Source organism: Heteronotia binoei, chromosome 5 (assembly GCF_032191835.1).
Source record: "Heteronotia binoei isolate CCM8104 ecotype False Entrance Well chromosome 5, APGP_CSIRO_Hbin_v1, whole genome shotgun sequence".
Lineage (NCBI taxonomy): Eukaryota > Metazoa > Chordata > Lepidosauria > Squamata > Gekkonidae > Heteronotia > Heteronotia binoei.
In genome coordinates, this window is record NC_083227.1 from 26,601,158 (window position 1) to 26,627,125 (window position 25,968).

The 25,968-nt window shown below is 47.5% G+C and overlaps 2 protein-coding genes across 2 annotated transcripts in view; one reads left to right on the forward strand and one right to left on the reverse strand.

The window, feature by feature from the left end:
* Positions 1-25,968, forward strand: part of LOC132571316 (gastrula zinc finger protein XlCGF57.1-like) — a 397,476-nt gene that overhangs the window by 279,555 nt on the left and 91,953 nt on the right. The gene's annotated exons all lie outside the window — the stretch shown is intronic.
* LOC132571878 (oocyte zinc finger protein XlCOF6-like) lies at positions 12,265-23,857 on the reverse strand. The gene is made up of 6 exons (XM_060238669.1): positions 23,373-23,857; positions 21,209-21,323; positions 18,971-19,038; positions 18,518-18,644; positions 14,861-14,980; positions 12,265-14,169 (listed from the first exon to the last, which is right to left on the reverse strand). Exons 1-6 carry the CDS (start codon positions 23,793-23,795, stop codon positions 12,443-12,445), a joined length of 2,580 nt encoding a protein of 859 aa, XP_060094652.1. The 5' UTR covers positions 23,796-23,857; the 3' UTR covers positions 12,265-12,442.

Consider the following 25,968-nt stretch of genomic DNA (forward strand, 5'->3'; position numbering starts at 1 on the left):
AGGAAGAGAGGCTTGGTTCAGTAGCTCTGTTGTACAATTGAGACAGCCTGGCAAAGCAAGCTACTCCTCCCTCCTTCCTCCCTAAGAGAGGAGCCTCAACCAATGAAGAAAATAGAGGCTTTGCTCTGTCGCTCCTGTATGATTGAGCAAGCCTTGCAAAGCAATCTCTTAAGCAGAAGGATGCAAGAGAGAGGGAGAAGGAAACAGATGACAGCCAGTTGCTCTGGGGCCTGACAGGAGCCCTCCGGAAGCCTGATTAAGCCCCCGGGCCGCATGTTTGACACCCCTGCTCTAAACAGCACACCATACTGAATTTCATAAGTTTGGATGGTGTTGAACAGGATCCAGCAGCCAGTCCTAGGTGAGTTATGCAAATCAGATGGTATCAGGTCACCCAGTGGTTGCTGCCAGGCCTAGGGTTGCCAGTTTCCAGGCGGGACTTGGATATCTCCCTGAATTACAACTGAACTTTAGAGGTCAGTTTCCCTGGAGAAAATGGCTGCTTTTGGGGGTGGGGATAGACTCTGCAGCATTATAAATCCTAAATTGCTGTCTGGCTAGGCTTTGGTAGATTGTCTAAGAGTAGACAAACTGCTTCTAATCCCTGAAAAGAGAGAGATGATTGTTTCCAAGGTGGAAATCTTGAATAACATTATGCTCCTCACATTGGTTGCCCACAAGAGGGTTCTGTATGGGGTTCAGCCAGGGGAGGGATGGTGGCTCAGTGGTAGAGCATCTGCTTGGTAAGCAGAAAGTCCCAGGTTCAATCCCTGGTATCTCCAACTAAAAAGGGTCCAGGCAAATAGATGTGAAAAACCTCAGCTTGAGACCCTGGAGAGCCGCTGCCAGTCTGAGGGGACAATACTGATTTTGATGGGCCCAAGGGGGTCTGATTCAGTAGAAGGCAGCTTCATATGTTCAATAACTCACATAGGACAGGTCAGTGTAGAAAGGAATTTAAGCTTTATTGCAATGAAGCGAGAGGGCGCATAGAAAAGCAGCAAGCCCTCTGAAGTAGGAGTGTAACATAATCACAATTTTGGTGTGTAAACAATATTAAGAAAACTCACTGAAAAAAGCAATATTTTAAACGATAAACAAGAATCTTAATATAATTTATATGAACACATTCTCACACTGTAAGTAATACAAAAAGTACAGCTTTAAGAAATCTGTGACAAATAGCTTCCATAGTCCTGTGGTATATACTACAACGAACTGTCTCTTTAAACGGAAAAGTTTCTAGGCAATGCCGTGCTCGTAGTAAAGAGGAAAGAAATGTCCAATGTTCTGCTGAAACTGAAGATTCCATACCAGTAGAAAATGGCAGTAATTCCACAGGAGAAGATAAATCACAGGAGAGGATGAGAGAACTTGCCAAATCTAGACCTTTGTGGCAGTTTCGCAACCTTCGTCTGCTCTCTCTCTCACAAAGTTCCTTTCATGGAGACACAGTGTGCATGCTTCTTGTCATTCTGTTCTTGGCTCCAAAGTAGGAGGGCATGAAACTGTACATATATACATTACAGAACTTTCTCCTTATTCCATACATGGAAATCAAAACATTGGTCAATTAACACTGTAGCACTACTCTGACGTATGAATGCATCAGTATCCTTTACACTTAATTGGTTATTTTATCACACATAATCCCAGCCCTTGAGCTCCCTCTATGGCAGTTCGCTTTAGGTTCCTGTCACACAAGCACAAAATGCATCTGTTTTATGCCATTTTCTATTTGCTGCTGTAAATTGCTCTTTCTACCAGGTGTCCAGTGTTGTCTGTTGGCTTAGCTAAGCACAAACTGTCACAGAAAGGCAGAAGCTTGCTTAAATGAAGAAGTATGCTTTCTGGGTGTGTTCCAGAAATGCACCATATGCTCTTGACGGCGCTTCAAGTCATCTTGATCTGTATCTGAATATCCAGGCCTCAGCCATCAAGCACAATAGCTCTTATAGCTAAATACTATTTTATATAGAAAATTTCAATCCTTGGCCCACAATTTTTTTTCACATGATAGTACAGTTTAATCCAACAGTAGGCTTCCAGGCAGCCATCAAATTGTTACATAAAACATTTCCATTGTATAGGGCTTCCAAGTGCCCAGTCTGGGTGGACATCGCCCTGCTTGGAAGGTTCCCAACCTGCCAGCCCGCATTGGGTTGGTGGGGGGAACCTCCCCTTATGTTGCTGGCACAATGACGTCACCTAGAAGTGATGTCATCAAAATGGCGGCATGCACGTGGGCCCCCCTAGGCGTTTCCTGGAAAAACGGAGATTTCCCGGAAACACCTAGTCAGTGATGCTCTAGTCATTTGGGAGGGAAAACTCCATGGTACAATAGGTGCCATAGAGTTTTTATCTCCCAAATGGCTAGAGCATCAGGCGAAACCATAGAGTACCCACAGAAGGTAGGACCAGAACCAACCGGTTGAAATTAAATCAAAGAGTTTCCAGCTCAACAATAGGAAAAACTTCCTGACTGTTAGAGCGGTTCCTCAGTGGAACAGGCTTCCTCGGGAGGTGGTGGGCTCTCCTTCCTTGGAGGTTTTTAAACAGAGGCTAGATGGCCATCTGACAGCAATGAAGATCCTGTGAATTTAGAGGGAGGTATTTGTGAGTTTCTTGCATTGTGCAGGGGGTTGGATTAGATGATCCTGGAGGTCCCTTCCAACTCTGTGATTCTATGATAGCCCTGTAAGCTCCTGGAGGATTGACTACATCAGGGGTGTATGACCTAATATGCAAAGGAGTTCCTCCTACAAAAAAAGCCCTGCATGTTAAGTTTGTGGGTCGTGGGCAGTGGGATTTGTCTCAGCTCCAACATCTGTCTCCCAGCCTGCAACAACCAGCAACCAATACACCCTCAAGCAAACAAAGTTACCCCCATTAAAAACCCACTCCACTGAAGAAGCACCAACCACTTGCAGTCAATCAACTGCCCCCCTGCCTATCTCACCTGTCTGTTAAGGAAAGGGGGGATGAATCCAAAGAAACAAACCTAGATTCTTCAACCTAGATTCCAGGTGAGGTCAAGAAACTGCAAAAGTGACTGATTTAAGAGCTTTTCTACAGCGGCAAGAGACTTGCACTGTACAAAATGACTCACAGTTACTTGGATAAATTATTAGGGACTGTGGTCTATGCTACTGTGTTAGCTTAGTGAACCTAAGATCCTACGATGTATAATTTAATATGTCATGTTAAGACATGTTATTAGGGCTGGCCCTCCCACTAGGCAAATTAGGCATTTGCCTAGGGCACTGGGCTGGGGAGGGCACCAAATTGGGCCCTCCTGGCGCCATAGGCAAATGCCCAAATTTTGCCACCTGCAAGGGCTCCTGGCTGGTGTGTAGTCTCTGTATCGCACTCTGAGCGTCCTTCAGGCAGAAGACGCTCAGAGAGCACTCCAGAGTCTGTGTCCACCAGGAGCCCTCCCCCGCCCACTCTGACAACTGATCATCAGAGAGCGGGTGGGGAGGGCGCCTGGCCAGCAGAGGGGGGGAGGCGACAAGCCTGCCTGGGACGCCCTATGCACATTATGCTTTGCTTCAGCTCTGTTTTTAGATTTTTGCTTGGTTCTACTACCCTAATCCTGAGGTTTTTTACTGAATGTATTGTATTGATTCCCTTGTTAATTGCACTGACTCATTCTACATGTGATCTGCCTTGAGAACAATGGAAGACAGGAATTGAGAATTTATATACCTTATTTACAGTCTGCCTTTCTCATTGGGACTTGAGGTGGAGTACACTGAATATATCAGTACAATCAGCAGAGTGGGGGACATTCAAAAGACAACGCACTAGTCATTTGGCCTGTAGAGATCTGGAAAACCAACCGGAGTTGAAGCACAGCCTCAGTATTAACGTGACACATTAGACGAAAGTAGAAATTACATATTAGGAACTGAATTACAGTTACTGACAGTGCAAACGATACTCAGTGGTCTAGTCCACAGTCCACAGTCCCCAAGCCCCACTGTTACAGTGCCAGGCTTATTGCTTGTGCAAAAAGCCTTCCTGAATTGATTACTGATTATTGTAAATTTCAGAGTTGTCTTACAGGCTTGTAAGGTTTTTTAACCTGAATTATTATTGTTACCCACCCGGAGCCCTGCTGTGCAAGAGAAGGGTGGGTTATAAATCCAGGATATGGGCTTTTTTGCAGCAGGAGCTCCTTTGCATATTAGGTCACACCTCCCTGATGTAGCCAATCGTCCAAAAGCTTACAGGGCACTTAGTACAGGGCCTACTGTAAGTTCTTGGAGGATTGGCTACATCAGGGGTGTGCAGCCTAATATGCAAAGGAGTTCCTGCCTTCTTAGGTGGGCAGAGGCTTTCCACTGTCCCAGACAGAGAGGTCTTTTGCATCACCTACTGAGATTCTTTAACTGGAGATGCTAGAGATGGAACCTAGGACCTTCTGTATTTCAAGCAGATGGCTTACCATTCACTAAAAGCGAGAGCCTGCCTGATCTTGGGCATAACATTCTTCCAGACGGGGTCCACAGCGTTAGCAGAAAACATTAAAATGATTCTATCATGCATGCCTTATACAAATCAATGGCGAGGCCACACATGGAATTTTGTTACCACAGCTTAAAAAAAAGGGCATTGTCAAATTTGAAAAGGAATAGAAAAGAGATGATGATATTGGATTTATATCCCGCCCTATACTCTGAGTCTCAGAGCGGTCACAATCTCCTTTACTTTCCCACACCCCCAGAACAGACACCCTGTGAGGTAGGGGGGGCTAAGAGAGCTCTTACAGCAGCTGTCCTTTCAAGGACAACTACAAAAGCTATGGCTGACCCAAGGCCATTCTAACAGCTGCAAGTGGAGGAGTGGGGAATCAAACTCGGTTCTCCTAGATAGGAGTTCGCGCACTTAACTGCCACACCAAACTGGCTGTTGAGCAAGAAAAATGATCAGCTGCCCTATAAAGATCAATGAGAACACTTAGGGATGTTTAGCTTAGAAAGCAGGCAAGGAAGAAGAGACATGATAGAGGTCTATAAAATTACACATAGTGCCAGGACAGTGGACAGGTAGGCATTTTTCTTGCTCTCCCATAAAACTTGAATCTGGGATCATCCCCTGATGGTGAAGGTTGGGAGATTCAGGACAGTCTAAAGGAAGTACAACTTCACACAGCACACAGTTAAACTGTGGAATTCCCTGCCACAGGAAGTGGTGATGGCTGCAAACTTGGAAGGCTGTAAAAAGGGAATGGACAAATTAATGACAGGGACCTACTCTCCCCCCAAAAACAGAGGCAGTATGTCTCTTTGTATCAGTACTGGGGAACACAGGAAAGATGGTTCTGTTGCAGTCATCCTGTTTCTTGGTTTCCTAAAGGCAGCAGGTAGCCCTCATGTGAACAAGAATGCTAGACTAGAAGGACCTCTGGCCTGATCCAGAAGGGATTTGCTTATGTTCACCATATGGTCATATCTACCTCTGTGGAGGTAGTGGTGATCACCATCTTCAAGTACTTGAAGAGCTGTCATCTAGAGGATGGTGTGGAATTGTTTTCTGTGGCCTCAGAAGGTAGGACCAGAACCAAAAGAGTTTCCGTCTCGACATTAGGAAGAACTTCCTGACAGTTAGAGCGGTTCCTCAGTGGAACAGGCTTCCTCGGGATGTGGTGGGCTCTCCTTCCTTGGAGGTTTTTAAACAGAGGCTAGATGGCCATCTGACAGCAATGAACATCCTGTGAATTTAGGGGGAGGTGTTTGTGAGTTTCCTGCATTGTGCAGGGGGTTGAACTAGATGACTGTAGAGGTCCCTTCCAACTCTATGATTCTAATATAAGATTCCCCTTTTAGGTAGTAATATAATAAATAAATAAACTTTATTTTTATATCCCGCCCTCCCCCGCCAAGGCAGGCTCAGGGCGGCTAACAGACATGGGGATCCCATGACTCATCTAAAACAATATAAGCAATTTTAAATATATCAATTACATAGTGATTATTTAAAATAGATAAAATAGATAAAATACATAGAATAGGTGCTAAAATACTGTAATCATAATATCCACGAGATGGCTAGATGTCCACACGTCGGATTAATCAGGTTCTATCTCGAAAGCCAGCTGGAAAAGAAATGTTTTGCAAGCCCTGCGGAATTGGTTCAGATCCCGCAGGGCTCGCACCATCTCTGGAAGGTCGTTCCACCAACGAGGGGCTATCACTGAGAAGGCCTGCTCCCTAGTAGCCTTCAACCTAGCTTCTCTTGGCCCAGGGATTGTTAGTAAGTTCTGAGAGCTGGATCTCAGTGCTCTCTGGGGCACATATGGGGGGAGGCGGTCCTTTAGGTAGGCAGGTCCTCGGCCATATAGGGCTTTAAAGGTAATAACCAGCACTTTATAGCGAACACGGTACACAACCGGCAGCCAATGCAGATCCCGCAGCCCAGGCCGCGCAGGTTCCCACCGTGGTAGTCCCTCCAGCAGCCTGGCCGCCGCGTTCTGGACTACCTGAAGCCTCCGTGTTCGGTATAAGGGCAGCCCCATGTAGAGGGCATTGCAGTAGTCTAATCTCGAAGTGACCGTTGCATGGATCACAGTTGCTAGGTCGGTGCGCTCCAAGAAGGGAGCCAGCTGCCTCGCCCTCTTGAGATGGAAGAAGGCGGATCTAGCAGTGGCGGCTATCTGGGCCTCCATCGATAGAGAGGATTCCAGTAGCACTCCCAGGCTCTTGACTTTGCGCACTGGTACCAGTGGCGCACCGTCAAAGGCCGGTAGGGTAATCTCCCCTCCCGGTCCGCCGCGGCCCACGCAAAGGACCTCAGTCTTCGCCGGATTCAACTTCAGCCCGCTCAGCCTGAGCCAGTCAGCCACGGCTTGTAATGCCCGGTCCAAATTCATAGGGACATCACCAGCCCGGCCGTCCATCAATAGATAGAGCTGGGTGTCATCTGCGTATTGATGACAACCCAGCCCATACCTCCGTGCAATCTGGGCAAGGGGGCGCATAAAGATGTTAAACAACATTGGGGAGAGAACTGCTCCCTGAGGCACTCCACAATGAAGTGGGTGCCTCTGAGACAGCTCCCCCCCAATTGCCACCCTTTGTCCCCGACCGTCAAGAAAGGAGGAGAGCCACTGTAAGGCTAGCCCCCGAATTCCTGCGTCGGCGAGGCGGCGGGTCAGCAGCCGATGGTCGACCATATCGAACGCAGCCGATAGGTCTAGCAACAGCAGTACCGCCGAGCCGCCTCGATCCAGTTGTCGTCGGAGGTCATCCATGAGGGCGACCAGGACTGTTTCCGTCCCATGGCCCGGGCAGAAGCCGGACTGGCATGGGTCTAAGACGGAAGCGTCCTCCAGAAATTCCTGTAACTGCACCGCCACAGCCCTCTCGATAATTTTGCCCAAAAAGGGCAAATTTGAGACCGGCTGGTAGTGTGCCAATTCGGCCGGGTCTGATGACGGTTTTTTCAGGAGAGGGTGGACCAATGCCTCTTTCAGGGGTGTTGGAAAAGCACCCTCTGAAAGGGATCGATTTATAATATCCCGTATAGGATATCTTAATTCCTCCTGGCAGGCCTTAATTAGCCAGGAGGGGCATGGGTCCAGGTCACAAGTCGTGGATCATGCAGTGCCAAGAATTCTGTCGACCTCCTCCAAGCTGAGCGGGTCGAAGCAATCCAGAGTTAAATCAGAAGACACGCATTGGGCTTCGAGTCCACTTACTGCCTCCAAATTGGCAGGGCAGTCCTGGCGGAGCGATTGGACCTTATCTGCAAAAAATTTCGCAAAAGCCTCGCAGCCAATCTCCAATTCCTTAACTTTTGAATTGCCTTGAGGCAATGTAGTCAGGTTCCGAATTATTCTAAAAAATTGGGCTGGGCGCGAATTTGCAGATGCTATCTTAGCCGCAAAGTATGTTTTCTTTGCGGCCTTGATTGCCATCTCATAGGACTTCATAAACTTCCTGTAAGATGTTCTAATCGCCTCGTCACGAGTACGCCGCCATTGCCTCTCTAGCCGTCTAAGGCCTTGTTTCAGCTGGCGTAATTCCGGGGTATACACGGAGCCAGCTTAGTCCGAGGTCGCAGAGGGCGCCGAGGTGCGATCTCGATGGCCCTAGAGAGCCGGCTATTCCAGGTCTCAATCAGGCCATCGAGGGAATCGCCAGAGGGCCAGGGGTCCCGCAGGGCCATCTGGAACCGTTCCGGGTCCATTTGGCTCCGCGGGCGAGCCATAATCGGCTCCTCGCCTAAACAGGTTTGGGGGGGCATATTTACATGGGCCTTGAGGGCGAAGTGATCCGACCATGGCACTACCTCTGCGGTTATGTCGCTCACTACAATCCCAGCCGCGAAGATCAGGTCTAACATGTGTCCGGCCTGGTGAGTGGGGGTTACAACAAATTGAGAGAATCCCAGTGTCGCCATGGAAGACACTAGGTCCGTCGCCTGACTGGAGGACGGGTCATCAGCATGGACGTTGAAGTCACCCAGGATTATCAGCCTTGGGTGCTCCAGCGCCCAGCCTGTCGCCGCCTCGAGCAGGGACGGCAAGGCGTTGGCTGGTGCGTTAGGCGTACGGTACACCAGCCAAATCGCCAACCCCTCTCCATCCCCCCACGCCAGACCGGCACATTCAATGCCCTCAATCTTTGGGGCCGGGAGCGCCCTGAAGGAGTAAGCCTCCCGTGCAAATAAAAAAAACACTCTTTAAAGATGGCGACCTAGGAAGGAGCTCAGGTGCTAGAGCTCCCGAAAACTGGGTTCTATCATCCACCTAACCACCTACGAGAAACCTTGACAGGCTGGTATTCGATCCTGGTGAGGAGCACCGGAGACCGCAGAAAATTAGAGGCTACCAATGCCGACGCCGGGCTCTCAGAAACAAACAAACTGAGCGCGAGCCGCGTTGGCCTACCTGACCGCGAACGCAGCCGAGGCGGCGGAGTAGACTGCAGCCGATCGCGGCAGCGACGCGGTCGCTCGAGCCAGGACCGAAACCAACACCGTGGCCCGGCGGCCTGGCGATTCGGCGGTCGAGCGGGGGCGAGTGCAGCGAGAACGGGGTGGAGCGGAGTGGAGAACGGGGGTGAGTGCAGCGAGAGACCCCCCCCCCACGCCTGCAAATCGGGAGCGACAGAAGAGCAGCGGCGAGCACAGAGCACAGTGGGAGACCCTCGACGCTTACAAACTAGGAGCGACGGGAGGAGTGCCAGAGCGGCGGAGGGGTCGACGCCCAAGAGAGTTTTGATGCAGGTGACCTGGGTGCCTCTGCCTAAAGCTAACAACTGGCCGTACAGGCACAATAGGGCTCCATATGAATTGGTTGTCCCTATAGTTAAGGCAGGAGGGGCCTCACGGCGCGGCGGGGAGTACGAGGGGGGTTTCTACCCACCGCGGGCTCACCAGCCTGCGCAAGATACAACGAATAAGTCCCCAACCACGAGACCTTTACTTGCACCCAGAGCCTGCAACCTCTCGGAACTATCTGGCGCATTTACACGACCCTCTGGGTAAAACTACTGAGACTTAGTTCTGGACTCTGCACTGTGCACTTTACTCTATGCTGATTGTAGTTTCATCGGCAACACCCCATTATACCTCATTGGTGGCTGCTACCCCACAAGGAGCGTCCAAAACTGCACACACGTCGCACTTTAATAACAGCTACCCCACAAGAAGCGTCCAAAACTGCACTCACGTCGCACTTTAATAATTGCTAACCCCACTCCGGAATTTACTAGTTTAAAATTAATGTATTACTAATTAACTCATTGATTATTTATTACTATATATTTGAATTGGATTATATAAATATTTTTAGCAAATTGATGGGAATTAGTGAGGGAGTAAACCGATTGCTATTGGAATTTAATTTATTATCAAATATATATAAGGAATTGGGGGGGGGGGCTTTTTTGGGTTGATTAGAATTAGGGTCTAGTTAGACGGAGTGAGGAGAAGGAGCGACTAGATACCAGCCTTGATAAGTGGTCTTTATAGCAGCTGCTGCCAGCGAGGAATGGCCGGCTCAGGGATTCCAGTGCTCCTGGGGAGGGGGAGGTATGGCGGTGGGAGCAGATATTATAAGGGAGGAGGACAGAGACAAGTCGGTGCTCGGCCCCCCTCCAGTCTGCGGCCCATCCCAAGGGTGACAGGTAGTAGGGCCAGGTGTAACCCGCCTCCGTCATTGGTGCTATGCAACGCCAGGTCCATTAATAATAAGACCTCAATTCTCCGAGAGTTCATGCTCGAGCAGAATATGGACCTGGCTTGCGTGACTGAGACCTGGATCCGAGAGGGTGATACAGTAGCCCTCTCGCAAACAGCTTCCCCAGGTTACTCAGTCTTCCACCAATCGCGGACTAGCGGGCGGGGGGGAGGAGTGGCATATAAAAATCTTGTATTATCTTAAAACAGGTGCCCCGTGAGATAAAGACTTTGACATGCTACGATGATTTCACCCACCCTCAGGATTCCTTTTATCAGGGGTGGAATTCTAGCAGGAGCTCCTTTGCATATTAGGTTATACACCCCTGATGCAGCCAATCCTCCAAGAGCTTACAAGACTCTTTTTTGTAAGCTCCTGGAACATTGGCTATATCAGGGGTGTGTGGCCTAATATGCAAAGGAGCTCCTGCTAGAATTCCATCCTTGCCTTTCATCGTCTTCTTCAATGAATAGCCCTCTTTCTTTCTATTCCGCTCCTACCAATGAAAGGATGCCACAAATTGCAAGTAGGCAAGTTTATTTATTTGGTTAGATTTATTATGTCCCCACAAACAGGGCTCCGGGCGGATTACAAGACAATACCATAGATTATTCAACATTAAAATAGTTTAGTGTTAAAATGCCCATAGCATAATAATAAAACAATGCACTTCTCTAGATGGTGGAAGGAAAGAAAAGGTTCCCTGTGCAAGCACCAGTCGTTTCCGACTCTGGGGTAACGTTGCTTTCACAATATTTCCACGGCAGACTTTTTACAGGGTTGTTTGCCATTGCCTTCCCCAGTCATCTACACTTGCCCCCCCAGCAAGCTGGGTACTCATTTTACCGACCTCGGAAGGATGGAAGGCTGAGTCAACCTGGAGCTGGTTACCTGAAAACCCAGCTTCTGCCAGGGATCAAACTCAGGTTGTGAGCAGAGGTTAGGACTGCAGTACTGCAGCTTTAACACGGGGAGGAATTTAATCTCCACAGGACAGCTAGTCAGGAGCAGTGTTCCCTCTAAGCTGAGTTAGTGTGAGTTAGCTCACATTTTTTTAGCCCCCAACTCACTCATTTTTGTCTTAGCTTAGGGGAAATGGCCCCCGAGCAAGCTAATTTCTCTTCATGTGGATTCTTAGATGCTTTTGAAGCCGGAGAGCCAGTTTGGTGTAGTGGTTAAGTGTGTGGACTCTTTACCTGGGAGAACTGGGTTCGAGTCCCCACTCACAGCTGCTGGAATGGCCTTGGGCCAGCCATAGCTTTTGTAGGAGTTGTCCTTGAAAAGGCAGCTGCTGTGAGAGCCCTCTCAGCCCCACCAGGCTCACAGGGTGTCTGTTGTGGGGGGAGAAGATATAGGAGATTGTAAGCCACTTTGAGTCTCTGATTCAGAGAAGGGTGGGGTATAAATCTGCAATCTTCTTCTTTTTCAAATTGATGCAGTAGTTCACAGCTTAAATGCCGGTAACTCACAAAGTAGATTTTTTTGCTCACAAGGCTCCACAGCTTAGCAGGAGTATCGGTGGGGAGGGGTTACGAAGGGTGAGGAAAGAGTGAGAGTGCCAAGACTTATCCTGACCCATCGCTGCCCTCAACCAAATGCCTGGCAGAACATCTCTGCCTTGCATGCCCTGTGGAAAGTCAGTAAACCCTGAAGAGCATGGATATTCTCTGGCAGAGAGTTCCACCAGGCAGGGGCGAGGGCCACAGGAGCATTTGCCGTGATCGGGGACAACCAGATCTCTCCCAGGCCAGCAGAGCAATGTGATCCTGTGTTGAAATATAATCTTCCTGAAGTTGTCATTAGGAAATTTTACCAGTTTGGGGGTCTAAATCACCTCCATGTTAAGGCTTTCGCTTCTAAAAATTGATGTTTGGGGCAACGTATTTCTATGAATAGCTACTTTCTATAATCAATGCCCATAAATCAAAAGTACATTCACAGCTTACAGATGCACACTTAAACAGAATACTCAAGATTGCTACAGCACAGACACTGGCTCCACGTTTTGATGCAATAATTCAGAGCAAGAGGTGTCAGTTATCAAAGACTCTGAAATAAAAGAAATACTCTTAAAGTTTTAAGTAAACTTGCTTTTTGAGTAAAAAAAAAAAACATTAACTGGGTTTGCCTGTGTCCTTTCTGAAGTTTATATCTCTGCTACCTGGCATTACATTGTGTGGCACACATGGAGTGGCTGAACAAAGCGATATATCAGATCTGGTCCTTGCAACAAATCAGTTTGACACCTTGGAGCTAAGCAGTTACATGGTTTCTTCTTGTGTGGATTCTTAGATGCTTTTGAAGTTGGCCACACTGACGGAATTTCTTTCTACACTCTGAGCATTCAAAAGGTTTCTCCCCTGTGTGGGTTCTTAAATGATTTTGAAGAGCACCACTCTGACTGAATCGCTTTCCACACTCTGAGCATTCAAAAGGCTTCTCCCCCGTGTGGGTTCTTAGATGATTTTGAAGAGCACCACTCTGAATGAATCTCTTTCCACATTCTGAGCATTCGAAAGGCTTCTCTCCTGTGTGAGTTCTTAGATGTTTTTGAAGATGGCTACTGTGACTGAATCTCTTTCCACACTCTGAGCATTCAAAAGGCTTTTCCCCAGTGTGGGTTCTTTGATGGAGCTGAAGCTGACTGCTACGACTGAATTTCTTCCCACACTCTGAGCATTCAAAAGGCTTCTCCCCTGTGTGGGTTCTTAGATGATTTTGAAGAGACCCACTCTGACTGAATCCCTTCCCACACTCTAAGCATTCAAAAGGTTTCTCCCCTGTGTGGGTTCTTTGATGCCTTTGAAGATGTCCACTGTTACTGAATCTTGACCCGCAATCTAAGCATTCAAAAGGCTTCTTCCCTGTGTGGGTACGTAAATGATTCTGAAGAGTGCCACTGTGACTGAATCCCTTCCCACACTCTAAGCATTCAAAAGGCTTCTCCCCTGTGTGGGTTCTTACATGACTCTGAAGATGGCCGCCCCGACTGAATCTCTTTCCACACTCTGAGCATTCAAAAGGCTTCTCCCCTGTGTGGGTTCTTAGATGATTTCGAAGAATGCCACTCTGACTGAATCTCTTCCCACACTCTGAGCATTCAAAAGGCTTCTCCCCTGTGTGGGTTCTTAGATGTTTTTGAAGAGTGCTATTGTGACTGAATCGCTTCCCACACTCTGAGCATTCCAAAGGTTTTTCCCTTGTGTGGATTCTTTGATGCATCTGAAGCTTGGTATTATGACTGAATCTCTTCCTACACTCTGAGCATTCAAAAGGCTTCTCCCTCGAGTGGGTTTTTAGATGATTTTGAAGAGCACCACTTTGACTGAATCTCTTCTTACACTCAGAGCATTCAAAAGGCTTCTCCCCTCTGTGGATTCTTTGGTGCACAAGGAGCTGAGATCTGTATTTGAAGTATTTTCCACACCAAAAGCATTTAAATGCCTTCATATTGTGCTTTGGGAAATGTACATTACCTTTTACTCCCTCAGAGAACTCCATTTCAGTCTCTGAGCAAAGTGGTAACTTCTCTCCTGAGTGAATTCTTTGGTGTCGGATAAGATCTGATTTCTTTAAGAAGCTCTTGCCGCAGTCTGAGCAGTTATAAGGTTTCTCTCCCGTATGTCTTTTCTGATATCTAAGGAGTTCTTCTCTGCGACTTGTGATCTTTCCACACTCCAGCCATTGTTGGGTCTTTTTTCCACTGTGCATTTGTAAATGAGCATTATATTGGGATTCATCTGAGAAGTTCATTCCACACGCCATGCACTTGTATGTTTTCTTCTCCGTGTGAATAACTTCTTGGAAATCCTCCCCTTGGCAAGGAATGGGTTGACCCATCTTCTTGACCATGTGGCTTCTTTTCTGCCTCTTAGGTCTAACTTGATTTCTGAAGTTTCCCCTCAAGTCTTCATTCTTGACTTCATCTGGCGAAAGAGGCTGCCGTTCCTCATCCTCCTCATTCCTCTGATCATCTCCTGCTGGAATAAAGAAGGAGATCCTGTTAGAACCCACAGAAGGAGGTCTGATCTGCACCTGAAGTTCCATCAGAACTCCAAATACTTCAGTGGATTCTTCCTGCTGTACACTGAAGTGTACAATCATATACGCTTTAAAATTACATTAAGCCTCCTGCATGAGAGACGCTTGGTTTGGACTCTGACCATTTATATGGCTCCCCTGTGTGATTTTGTTCTTGTGTGAAGTAAGAGCTCTTTTCCAGCTGAAGCTCTTTCTCCACTGCAAGCAATTATACAGTTTCTTTCCTAAGGGAATTTGTGTCTGCATAATGACATTAATTCTCCAACTGAAGATCTTTGCAAAGGCTGCACTTTCATTTTCCCTGGAGTGGATTCTCCAGTTAAGGTGGAGGCCTTGGTTCCTTCTCTTTTTAATTGACCTTTCTTCTTGAACTGGAATTTCACAGAAACCCTCTCCTTATCAAGGAATGGGTTTATCCCGCCTCCAGTGTTCCTTTTAAGCTGAGTTAGTGTGAGCTAGCTCACAGTTTTTTAGCCTCCAGCTCACACATTTTTGACTTAGCTAAGGAAAAATGGCCCAAGAGCAAACTAATTTATGCAGTAGCTCACAGCTTTAATGCCAGTAGCTCACAAAGTAGAATTTTTGCTCACAAGACTCCACAGCTTAGAGGGAGCATTGCCCACCTCTTACCTGTGTGGCTTCCTTCCTGCTTCTGTGGTCCATCTCCGTAGTGTCCTTTGGCATCTTCACTCTTGGCTTTTTCCAAAGAGAACCCCTGGAATTCTCCAGCTGTCTCCTCTATGTCTGAGGCTGGAATAAATAAAAGAGTTTCAGTCAGCACCCATGTAAGAAGCAAAGACACCAGTCAGGCACTGCTCATGAATGGGTGTGCATTTCTTTTATCAGATCATCTTTCCTCCCCAGCAGAGATGCTGGTCGCAACACCTTATCTTTGCGAGGCCCTCCCACAGAGCTGTTTTTATTTTCTGCCTATCCCTCCTCTCAGACTCCCTGTTATGTACTTTAAGGGGGGAAAGTTGCAAAGAACCATTCTCCTGCTGCTCCTATTTGACTTGCCATGCAGCTTCTTTGAGTGTCTGCACTTGATGGTTAAATACAAGAGGTTTATTTATTTCTTTGTTAAATTTATATCCTGGCCTTCCTGCAAGTGGGTTATCAAAATATCCAGTCCTTCAAGTGCACTGAAGTTTGGTGTAGTGGTTAAGTGTGCGGACTCTTATCTGGGAGAACCAGGTTTGATTCCCCACTCCTCCACTTGTACCTGCTAGCATGGCCTTGGGTCAGCCATAGCTTTGGCAGAGGTTGTCCTTGAAAGGGCAGCTGCTGTGAGAGTCCTCTCAGCCCCACCCACCCCACAGGGTATCTGTTGTGGGGGAGGGAGATAAAGGAGATTGTGAGCCGCTCTGAGACTCTTGAGTGGAGGGCGGAATATAAATCCAATGTCGTCTTTTTCTTTCCAATTGTGAACAGAGCCACGAGGAGCTGGTTTTCAGTCTCCCCAAAATACATGTTTTCGGGGGCGGGGAACCAGGAGATTGCCAAATGAACCCCATAGATAAAGGGGACCCCCATGGCTTTTTTTTTTTTGAAAAGGTGACAGTTCTTAAGGGGGCAGGCAGGGTTTTTTTGTAGCAGGAACTCCTTTGCATATTAGGCCACATGCCTCTGATGTAGCCAATCCTCCAAGAGCTTACAGGGCTCTAAGTACAGGGCCTGGTGTAAGCTCCAGGAGGATTAGCTAGATCAGGAGTGTGTGGCCTAATATGTTGAGGATTCCTGCTACAAAAAAAGCCCTAGGGGCAGGTAATGATCAATGAGAAAACCAACCCTGCAGTATAGAGCCACATTTCTCAAGGTCTGAGCCATTTCCTTGCAACCTCTGAGCCTTAGCCGGGCCTGTCAATTGTCTAATGCGTAGTCATGTCTGAATCATCCAGGCATTTCTGTCTTTCCTAGAAGTACAGAATCAGCCTGTCTCTCTGGAAAGAAATGTGTCTTATAGTCAGCAAGAGATAGCCAGAAGACTGGTTATTGGGCCTCAAGGTCATTAACTCCTTATAGTAGAGTAGGACCCCCCTGGAAGCCCATCCCAGAGGAACAAACACTGTCAAAAGTCCAGATAAGACCCCAGAAGAATCTGTCCTGTTTCATCTTCTGAAAGCACCTTCAGCATGCAGTGTATGCACAGCGAGCATGCAGATATGCACATGTCCTGCATGACCAGGATAATGTGATCTAATTGTGGACAAGTTAGTTTGGCAGACCCTTAGAGCAGCATAGGGTTATCACTGTTGTCAACCATCTTCTCTAGAGACAGGGGAAGATGGTGCCAATTGGAGGAATCTGGGCATCGGGGCGCCCTGAGTGGGCAGGTATATCTGGCTTCTCTCTCTCTCTGTTTTTCTGTGGCAGACACTTTCCTACCTCAGAGTGGTGGAAAGGACTTAGCCTTTGGGAAGGAATGGGTCACTTGCCTTTTGGGGAGACGGACACCGGCTACAGTGCTTTCTTTGTCCTGCTGTGGCTCAAGCAAACTGTTTCAAATGAGAGCCTGATGCTATGTTTACTGGGCTGGTAGTTTCAGTGGGGATCTCCTCAATAATACACAATTCCACCCTCTTGGGGTGAAGACTGATTCCCCTCACCACAATAGAGGGTGCTGTGGGGTTTGGTTTAAGCCACTAGCCCTTGGGAGGCAGTATTGACTGGTGGGATTACCAGCTGCAAGTCATCCCCGCAAGGCAGAAGAAGAAGATGACCGCAGCTTTATACCCCACCCTTTTCTCTGAATCAGAGTGGCTTACAATCTATCTCCTTCCCCCACAACAGACACCCTGTGAGGTGGGTGGGGCTGAGAGAGCTCTCCCAGAAGCTGCCCTTTCAGGGACAACTCCTACAAGAGCTATGGCTGACCCAAGGCCATTCCAGCAGCTGCAGGTGAAGGAGTGGGGAATCAAACCCGGTTCTCCCAGATAAGAGTCCACGCACTTAACTAGTACACCAAACTGGCTCCAAAGAACAGCTCCAAATAAAGCACTCAAACCCATATCTACCTAATAGTAAGGACTGAAGGGATCCAGGGGACTGCTGGAAGAGAAATGCTCTCTGGAGACTTGGGGGGGGAGGGGGGAGAGGGACACAGAGAGAGAGACACAGAGAGAGAATCATTCCTAAATTGGAAAGGAAAGAAATCCAAGGAAGAGGAAAATGTCTTCAGGAAGGACGGAAACATGGTTAAGATCAAAGCCACTACAAGTGGGGTGGATCCTTTGCAGATCACACTCAATTCTCATCTGGGGGAAAGGCAAGCCTCATTTAGGGCAGGAGCTCACAGGAGCACAGCTCCAGAACTTCTAAATTTTATTGTGCTCTTTCTTTCTTACCCCCACCCCAATACCTGCTTCTGGGCTCCACTGTTCAAACCCCCTGTGAGAATTTTGCTAAACTCTAAAATTTGACAAACTTTCTAATATTTTCCCCCCACAAAAAAAGGGAAAATAGCCAACACATAAAGCAGACAGATGGAAATCTTCATCATGCCACTGTGGCAACATAGGAGAAAGTAATTTTACAAGCATGATGGGAGTAAGGTTTTATTATGACAATTATAATTCAAGAAGCAGAGCTGATATAATTTAGTACACCTTCTGGTGATGTCACGGGTGTGTGGCATATGCAGATGAGTTATGCAGATGAGGTGTAGTGGTTACATGTGCAGACTCTTATCTGGGAGAACCGGGTTTGATTCCCCACTCCTCCACTTGTGGCTGCTGGAATGGCCTTGGGTCAGCCATAGCTCTTGCAGGAGTTGTCCTTGAAAGGGCAGCTTCTGTGAGAGCCCTCTCAGCCCCACCCACCTCACAGGGTGTCTGTTGTGGGGGAGGAAGATAAACAAGATTGTGAGCCACTCTGAGTGAGACTCTGAGATTCGGAGTGGAGGGCAGGATATAAATCCAATATAATCATCATTTTCTTCAAATGAATTATGCAAATGAACTCTGGCACCTTTTTTCCTACAAAATGACTGCTGGGGAAGGGTATGTTGTAAACGTTGGTAACTGAGAATAGTGTCTTCCAGAGTCTTTCTGAAAGCCTCCCAACCCCAGCCTGGCCTCAGGCCAGAACACTCTCTCAGGTTTGGGTGACAGCCACAACGCTGGCCATGTTGAGCCAACGTTTCCACTGCCACCCCACCTCCTTGAGGCCTCCAGCAGGAGGTAGCTGGGCAGTCTTCCTCACAACCACACGTTGCTTTTCAAAATTTTGATTCATACAGCATTCAAAATGGCAGCAGTTCACCATTGGGCACCTACGAAAGCTCCTTACCCAGCGAGGCCACGTTCCTATAGTTTTCCAGCATGACGTCCCTGTAGAGAGCCCTTTGGCCTGGAACCAGCAATGTCCACTCGGCCTCAGTGAAATACACAGCCACCTCCTCAAAGGAAAACGGTGACTGAAAGAAAAAGCAGATTCCTTCATCAGAGATCATTCCAGAAGAAGACTACACTCTCAATGGGGGCATTCTGGGAGAGTGCAGGATGCAGAATTTGTAAAGAGAGCTGGGTTCAGAACTCCTCTCTGCTCAGTCAGCAGGACCAAAAGCCTCCTTTGTATATCAGGCCACACACCCTGCTATAGACGATCCTCAAAGAGCTTACAGTAGGCCCTGTACTAAGAGCCCTGTAAGAGGATTGGCTACATCAGGGATGCGTGGCCTAATATGCAAAGGAGATTCTGCTACAAAGTGAGCCCTGCTATCCCTCTTTCTTCCCTCTCTACCTGGACCAGAAGTGGAGCAGCCGTTTCCACTCCTCTGCAAAGGTGGCTTGACAACATATCTTCACTGCCTGCAAGGGAGACAAAATTGGAAGGATGAATGTTAACCTCCAATTCCTATTTTGCATCTTTGAACTCTGCCTTACGGACATCCCTGTTCCCAGTGCTATGAAACCTTGTCTTGTTTACACACAATAAAATTTGTAATGGCTTTTAGTGAAATGTGGGAGAGGTGGAAGAGAAGCATCAGGTACTTGTGAACCTCGGGGGGAGGGGGTACAGATCCTGACTACAAGTTTCAGACTTCTGTGAGACTTGAAATGTGAAGAAGACAACCACAGATTTATACCCCGCCCTTCTCTCTGTATCAGAGTCTCAAAACAGCATACAATCTCTTTTATCTTCTCCCACAACAGACACCCTGTGAGGTAAGTGGGGTTGAGAGACCTCTCCCAGAAGCTGCCCTTTCAAGGACAACTCCCTGCAAGAGCTATGGCTGACCCAAGGCCATTCCAGCAGCTGCAAGTGGAGGAGTGGGGAATCAAACCTGGTTCTCTCAGATAAGAGTCTGTGCACTTAACCACTACACCAAACTGGCTCTCTAAAATGTGCTCCATGAACTTTGGAGCTCCAAAAGTTGCAGCATCCATGCTGGATGAGACCAGAAGCCCAAACACGCCATTCCCCTGCCTGCTGGGCCCTCCCACCCGTAACAAGAGCCCAGACCGGCTGGGAAAAAAGAGGGGGCCGGAAATCATTTTTGTAGGACACACTGCCATCCGGCTATGATTTTAGCATATCAGTCAATGTCCTGAGAACTTTACTCCCAATAGGTTTCCTTGGCATCCATTGAGGCTCTGAATTCACAACCACGTATTAGGCCGGACGAGACTTCAACATGACTTCATGTCCACCCCGTGCTCCACCCTTGAACCTCGTGGGGGCGCCATGCCATGGCCTGGTATCCCCAGTCCTGTAACCTCTTTTTCACTATGGACCACTAGAAGCCCCTGGAAAGCCTTTATAGAGGGGCACAGAACCCATGGGGTTTCAGAGGCATGCTACCCCAGAACATGGTGTGTGTGCATGTGTATGTGTTTGCAAAGTGCTCTCAAGTCACAGCAAGCTAATGGTGACCCTGCAGTTCAGTTCAGTTCCCTTTATTGGCATAAAAAAACATTTCAGCCACATGAACATTAACAAGGGTTCTATTGTAGTTAAGACGCTTAACTCAGTATAAAATACAACATCATTAAATTAGTCCAAAGTTAATTTAAGAATATCACTACGTAAATTGACAGCTGCTCCCTTGGCACCTGTCGCATCAACCATCACCAGTGGTCTGACCTAGCCTCAGATCGCAAAGCATGGAGGCACACCATCCACCAGGCTGTCTCTTCCTTTGAGAACGCACGCATAGCTGGTCTTGAGGACAAAAGGAGATTGAGGAAGAATCGCACTGCTACAGCACCAACCCCAAATCAGACTTTTCCCTGCAGCCACTGTGGCTGGATCTGCCTGTCCCGCATTGGTCTTGTCAGCCACCAGCGAGCCTGCAGCAGACGTGGACTACTGCACCTTCTTAAATCTTCGTTCGCGAAGTCAAGCCGAGAGAGAGAGAGAGAGGGATGAAACCTAGCCACAGTTTCAGTGATTTTGGCATTATTGAAAAGAAATACCAACTTGTAGAAAGCAGGTAAATCAAGGAAAGGAAAGGTCCCCTGGGCAAACACCAGTCGTTTCCGACTCTGGGGTGACGTTGCTTTCACAACGTTTCCACGGCAGACTTTTAACGGGGTGGTTTGCCATTGCCTTCTCCAGTCATCTACATTTTCCCACCAGCAAGCTGGGTACTCATTTTACCGCCCTTGGAAGGATGGAAGGCTGAGTCAACCAGGTCAATCAAAGATGCCACTTAAAATTGAAGATCAGATACTCTGCCGAATGTTAGAATAATAAGGGCATTCCATTAAGACATGCAAAACTGTTTCTATGGCTCCACTTAGACCCTGCAGTTATTAACGGCAAAAGACGTTCGGAGATGATACGCCAATACCTGCCTTGACACAGCAACCCTGAACTTCTTTTGGTGGTCCCCTGTGTAAGAACTAATTAGGACTGACCCTGCTTAGTTTCTATGTGGTCTAAAAATCATTCCCCTTTTCTCCTGTCCTGAACCTTCTGCCCAGCAACATTACTAAGTATCCCAATCCCATCTGGGCAGGAGGCACACTCACTCACCACTTGACAGGGTATCTTGGGCATGCTCCTGGGCCTGCGCTCTCTGGCTTTTCTCTGATGGAGCTCCTTCTTCCTCAGAGAATTTTGCTTCCACCTTCACAGATCGTCCCCACATCTGAAACAACAGCAAAGGACTCAGGTAAGGGAAGGAATGGAACAAGATGAGGAGATGGAGGCTGACCCCACTCCTGGTTTCCTCATGGGAGAGCCAGTTTGGTGTAGCGGTTAAGTGTGCGGACTCTTATCTGGGAGAGCCAGGTTTGATTGTGCACACCTCCACTTGCACCTGCTGGGATGGCCTTGGGTCAGCCATAGCTCTGGCAGAGGTTGTCCTTGAAAGGGCAGCTGCTGTGAGAGCCCTCTCAGCCCCACCCACCTCACAGGGGGCTGTTGTGGGGGAGGGAGATAAAGGAGATTGTGAGCCACTGAGACTCTTTGGAGTGGAGGGTGGGCTATAAATCCAATATCATCTTCTTCTCATCCCCTGAAGCTACCACAAGTCCTGTTTCAACCACAGGGACAAGAATCAGGGTTGGGTTTTCTTCCCAGCCTAGTGAGATATCTAGAAGTAGAAATATCTAAGAAAATATGGGAACAATACACTGAGGAATTATGCAAAAGAGATGAAAAGAACATAGATTCCTTTCAAGAAGAATCTTTTGAAGAACAAAAGGTTTTATAAAATGAAAGGAAAGCTGCACTGAGAGCAATCAAGATATCAATAGAACTATTCCAAGCCACAGCAAAAGAGTCCATCAAAATCTTAACAAGAATATGCTAACAAATACCGAGGTGGGGTGGGGGGAAGCACTCACTTTACATTCCAATTCCAACAAAAGGAGACATCAAAGATTGCAGCAACAATTGGACTTTTGTATAAATTTCTCAAGGGAGTAAAGTGGTGCTCAAAAGCGTACAACAAAGGCTGTTACCATATATGGATTGAGAAATGCATGATGTTCAAGCTGAATTTAGAAAAGGGCAAGGCACTTGACATCATATTGAAAATTCAGATTGGTTATTGGAGCATATGAGAGAATTTCAGATGAAAATCAGTTTGTGTTTCATTGATTGCAGCAAAGTTTTTGATTGTTTGGTTCATGAAAAGCTATGGCTGGTTTTAAAAGAAATGGGTGTGCCACAATACCTGATGGCTTTGATGTGCAACCTGTACTCTGGACAAGAGGCCACCGTTAGGACAGAATAGGGAGAAATATAATGGTTTCAAATTGGCCAAGGCGTCAGACTACGATGAATTTTTATCTCCCTGTCTCTTCGATCTATAAGCAGGACGTAGCATAAGGAAAACTGGATTAGATTTAGATCAAGGTTGAGTAAAAACTGGTGTAAGGAACAGCAGCAATCTGAGATATGCAGATGGCGCCACATTACTGGCAGAAAAGAGTAAAGACTTGAAACAACGGCTAATGAAAGTTAAAGCAGGAAGTGCCAAAGCAGGACTACAGCTGAACAACAAGACAACAAAAGTAATGACCAGTGTGGAATTCCAAAAATTTAGGGTTGATGATGAAGAACTAGAAATTGTTCAAGACTTTCTGTTCCTTGGCTCCATCGTCAATCAAAAAGGAGACTGCAAACAAGAAATTAGAAGAAGATGGAAGAGCAGCTAAGAAGAAGCTAGAAAAGATTCTTTAGTGTAACCTAGATCAAGTTAATTCATGCCAAAGTATTACTATCTGTGGATGTGAAAATTGGACAATGAAGACAGCTGGCATGGAGAAAGTGGCATTGGGAGGAGAGTTTTTACAGGTACTGTTGACCACCAAAAAGATATATCAGTGATTCTAGATCAAAGCAAACCTCAACTTTCCCTGAAAACTAAAATGAGGAAAATGAGACTAGTACTTTGGTGACATTACAAAAAGTCAGGAGTCACTAGAAAGGAGAATAATACTAGGAAAAGTTGAAGGTAGCAGGAAAAGAAGATGACCAAACTGAGATGGATTGACTCAATCAAGGAAGCCATGGCTGTCAGCCTGCAAGACCTGTTAACAATAGGATGTTTTGGAGGGTGTTAATTCATACGGTCCCATAAATTGGAAGCAATTTGATGGCATTAATACATACATGGAGACAGAAATATCTCGCAGGAAACTTTAGAATAAGGTTATTGCTTGAAATGAGTGAATGAAACTCCCCTCACCTGCTCTGCCTGCCTCCTCTTCTCTGCCTGACTCAAGAGGAAACCTTCAGCCAGGGCCACCGCCTGGGAACTGGTCTCTGGCCCACATCCTCTGACCCAGAACTGCATCTCCTGGGGCAGGATGGTCAGGAACTGCTCCAGGATCACCAGGTCCAGGATCTGCTTCTTGGAGTGCCTCTCTGGCTTCAGCCAGTAGTTGCAAAGTCCATGGAGCTGGCTGCAAACTTCCCGGGGCCCATTGGCCTCATTGTAACAGAACTGCCGGAAGTACTGGCTGCGTACATCTGCGGTCATAGTATCCTGAGCCAAGATTTCTGGCACAGCTCTTTCCCAGAATTCTGCACCACTCCCTGCTTGGATGGAATGGAGACCTTTCCTTGATCTCTTGACAGTTTCAGGTCCTTCTGGGTCCTCCTCTTCCATCTCCTTTCCCCTTCCCCTGGGTTCCCTCTGACTGTGGGAAGATACCCTTATTCACTTGCCTATGAAGAGGAAGAGGGGAAAGATATCAACAAGGCAGAAAGCAACCAAAAGAGAACAGAGTTATATCACTGACCCTGGCCAAGAGAACGTGGATTAGAAGGAATATCTGTGTTGTAGTTTGTGGATCAGGATTAATGTAATTGTGTTCTATTAGAATCATAGGGCCATCTAGTCCAACCCCCTGCACAATGCAGGAAATTCACAAATATATCCCCCCACGCCCCCTGTGACACCTGCTGCATGGCCAGAAGATGGCAAAAATACCATCCAGGATCCCTGGCCAAACTGGCCTGGAGAAAAATGGCTGCATGACCCAAAGTGGTGAACAGCATTCTCTGGGCATGTAAGAAAAGGCCCAGGGAGCAAACCTTAAATTCAGCAGGGGCTCACAGGAGCACAGCTCCTGAATCTTTTAGAGGGTTCCCCCTCTTCCTTCCAACTTGCCTTGTCCATTGAATAATAGGTGTAGCTGCATAACAATCCCTGGATTAGGAGAGCGGGCAGCCAGCCAGCCAGCCACCAGGGGCTTTGCCATGCCCCCAGCAGCCCTCTTTAACCTCTAGAGAAGCCCATGCCACCCTTTCTCCACTGCTGGCCTGCTGGCCTTTTGACTGGGGGAGAGGGGTGGCCAAGGAGAGCCCCAGGTGAATGAGGCCTGCTTGGATTGACTGGATCTCTAGCCAGCCCAAGCAGGCCTTGCTCGACCGGGGCTTTCCTTTCTTGTGTCGGGTTGCTTTTGGCTGGTGAGGGGGGGCAGCAATGAGTTATGCCAGGGGTAACCAATGGTAGCTCTCCAGATGTTTTTTGCCTACAACTCCCATCAGCCCCAGCCAGCATGGCCAATGGCTGGGGCTGTTGGGAGTTGTAGGCAAAAAAACATATGGAGAGCTACCATTGGCCACCCTTGAGTTATGCTAATAAGCTCTACCATCTATTTTTCTACAAAACGACCCCTGCCAGGGAATATCAAGCTTTTAAAGATATGTTTGCTTGGTCATTTAGGAAAGAAAAATGTATCTCTTTGGCTCTTTAAAAATCTGCTGTGGATGTTAGGAGCTTGGCCTCTGATTTCCGGGGACCATTCTGTCTAGTGGCGGCTTCTCAAGGTAAACTGGAGCCCAGGACAAAGTGTCTGGTAAGAGCTTAACCACTGCAAATAGCTCCTCAACAGGCCAGAAGGGCTGGGCAATAGCTCTGCCCAAGCAGGCAGCAGAGAGGAAGGAGAAGGGGGCTTCAAGCCTCTCTAGGGCAGCGTACAGGGGCTGCTGGATAAACAGGAACAGGGGGAAGCAGTGATGCAGCAGAGGTTCTCCACCACTTCCTGGTTGCTGTGGTTAAATGGCTATGAACAACTGTAACTGAATTCTGGAAAGACAGAAGTAGTACTGGTTGGAAAAGCAGACATCTTGAAGGACATTATGTCCCTCACTTTCTATGGGGTTCAGCTAACTCAGTTAAGAGCCCTGATACGGCTGTGGTCCCCAACCTTTTTGGCACCAGGGACCAGTTTTGTGGAAGACAATTTTTCCACAGACCGGGGGAGGAGATGGTTTCAGGATAATACAATTGTGCACTTTATTTTGGTGTGGTGGTTAAGCGTGCGGACTCTTATCTGGGAGAACTGGGTTTGATTCCCAGCTCCTCCAGTTGCAGCTGCTGGAATGGCCTTGGGTCAGCCATAGTTAACTCAGAGCTGTCCTTGAAAGGGCAGCTTCTGGGGAGAGCTCTCTCAGCCCCACCCACCACACAGGGTATCTGTTGCGGGGAAGGAAGACAAAGGAGATTGTGAGCCACTCTGAGATTCAGAGTGGAAGGCAGGATATAAATCCAATGTATTACTACAACTACTACAACATTGTAATATAATAATAAAATAATTATACAACTCACAGCCCGTTTGCTAACAGGCCACAGACCGGTACTAGTCCACAGACCGGGGGTTGGGGACCCCTGATATACTGGACCCAACATTATTGCTGGCAAAACAAGTTAATACAGTTGCAAAAAATTTATTTTTTCAATTTATACCCCACCCTATCCTGCAAGCAGACTCTGGGCGGCTTACAACATTAAAACCTTACAGAAACATTAAGCAAACCACATCCAGACTAGA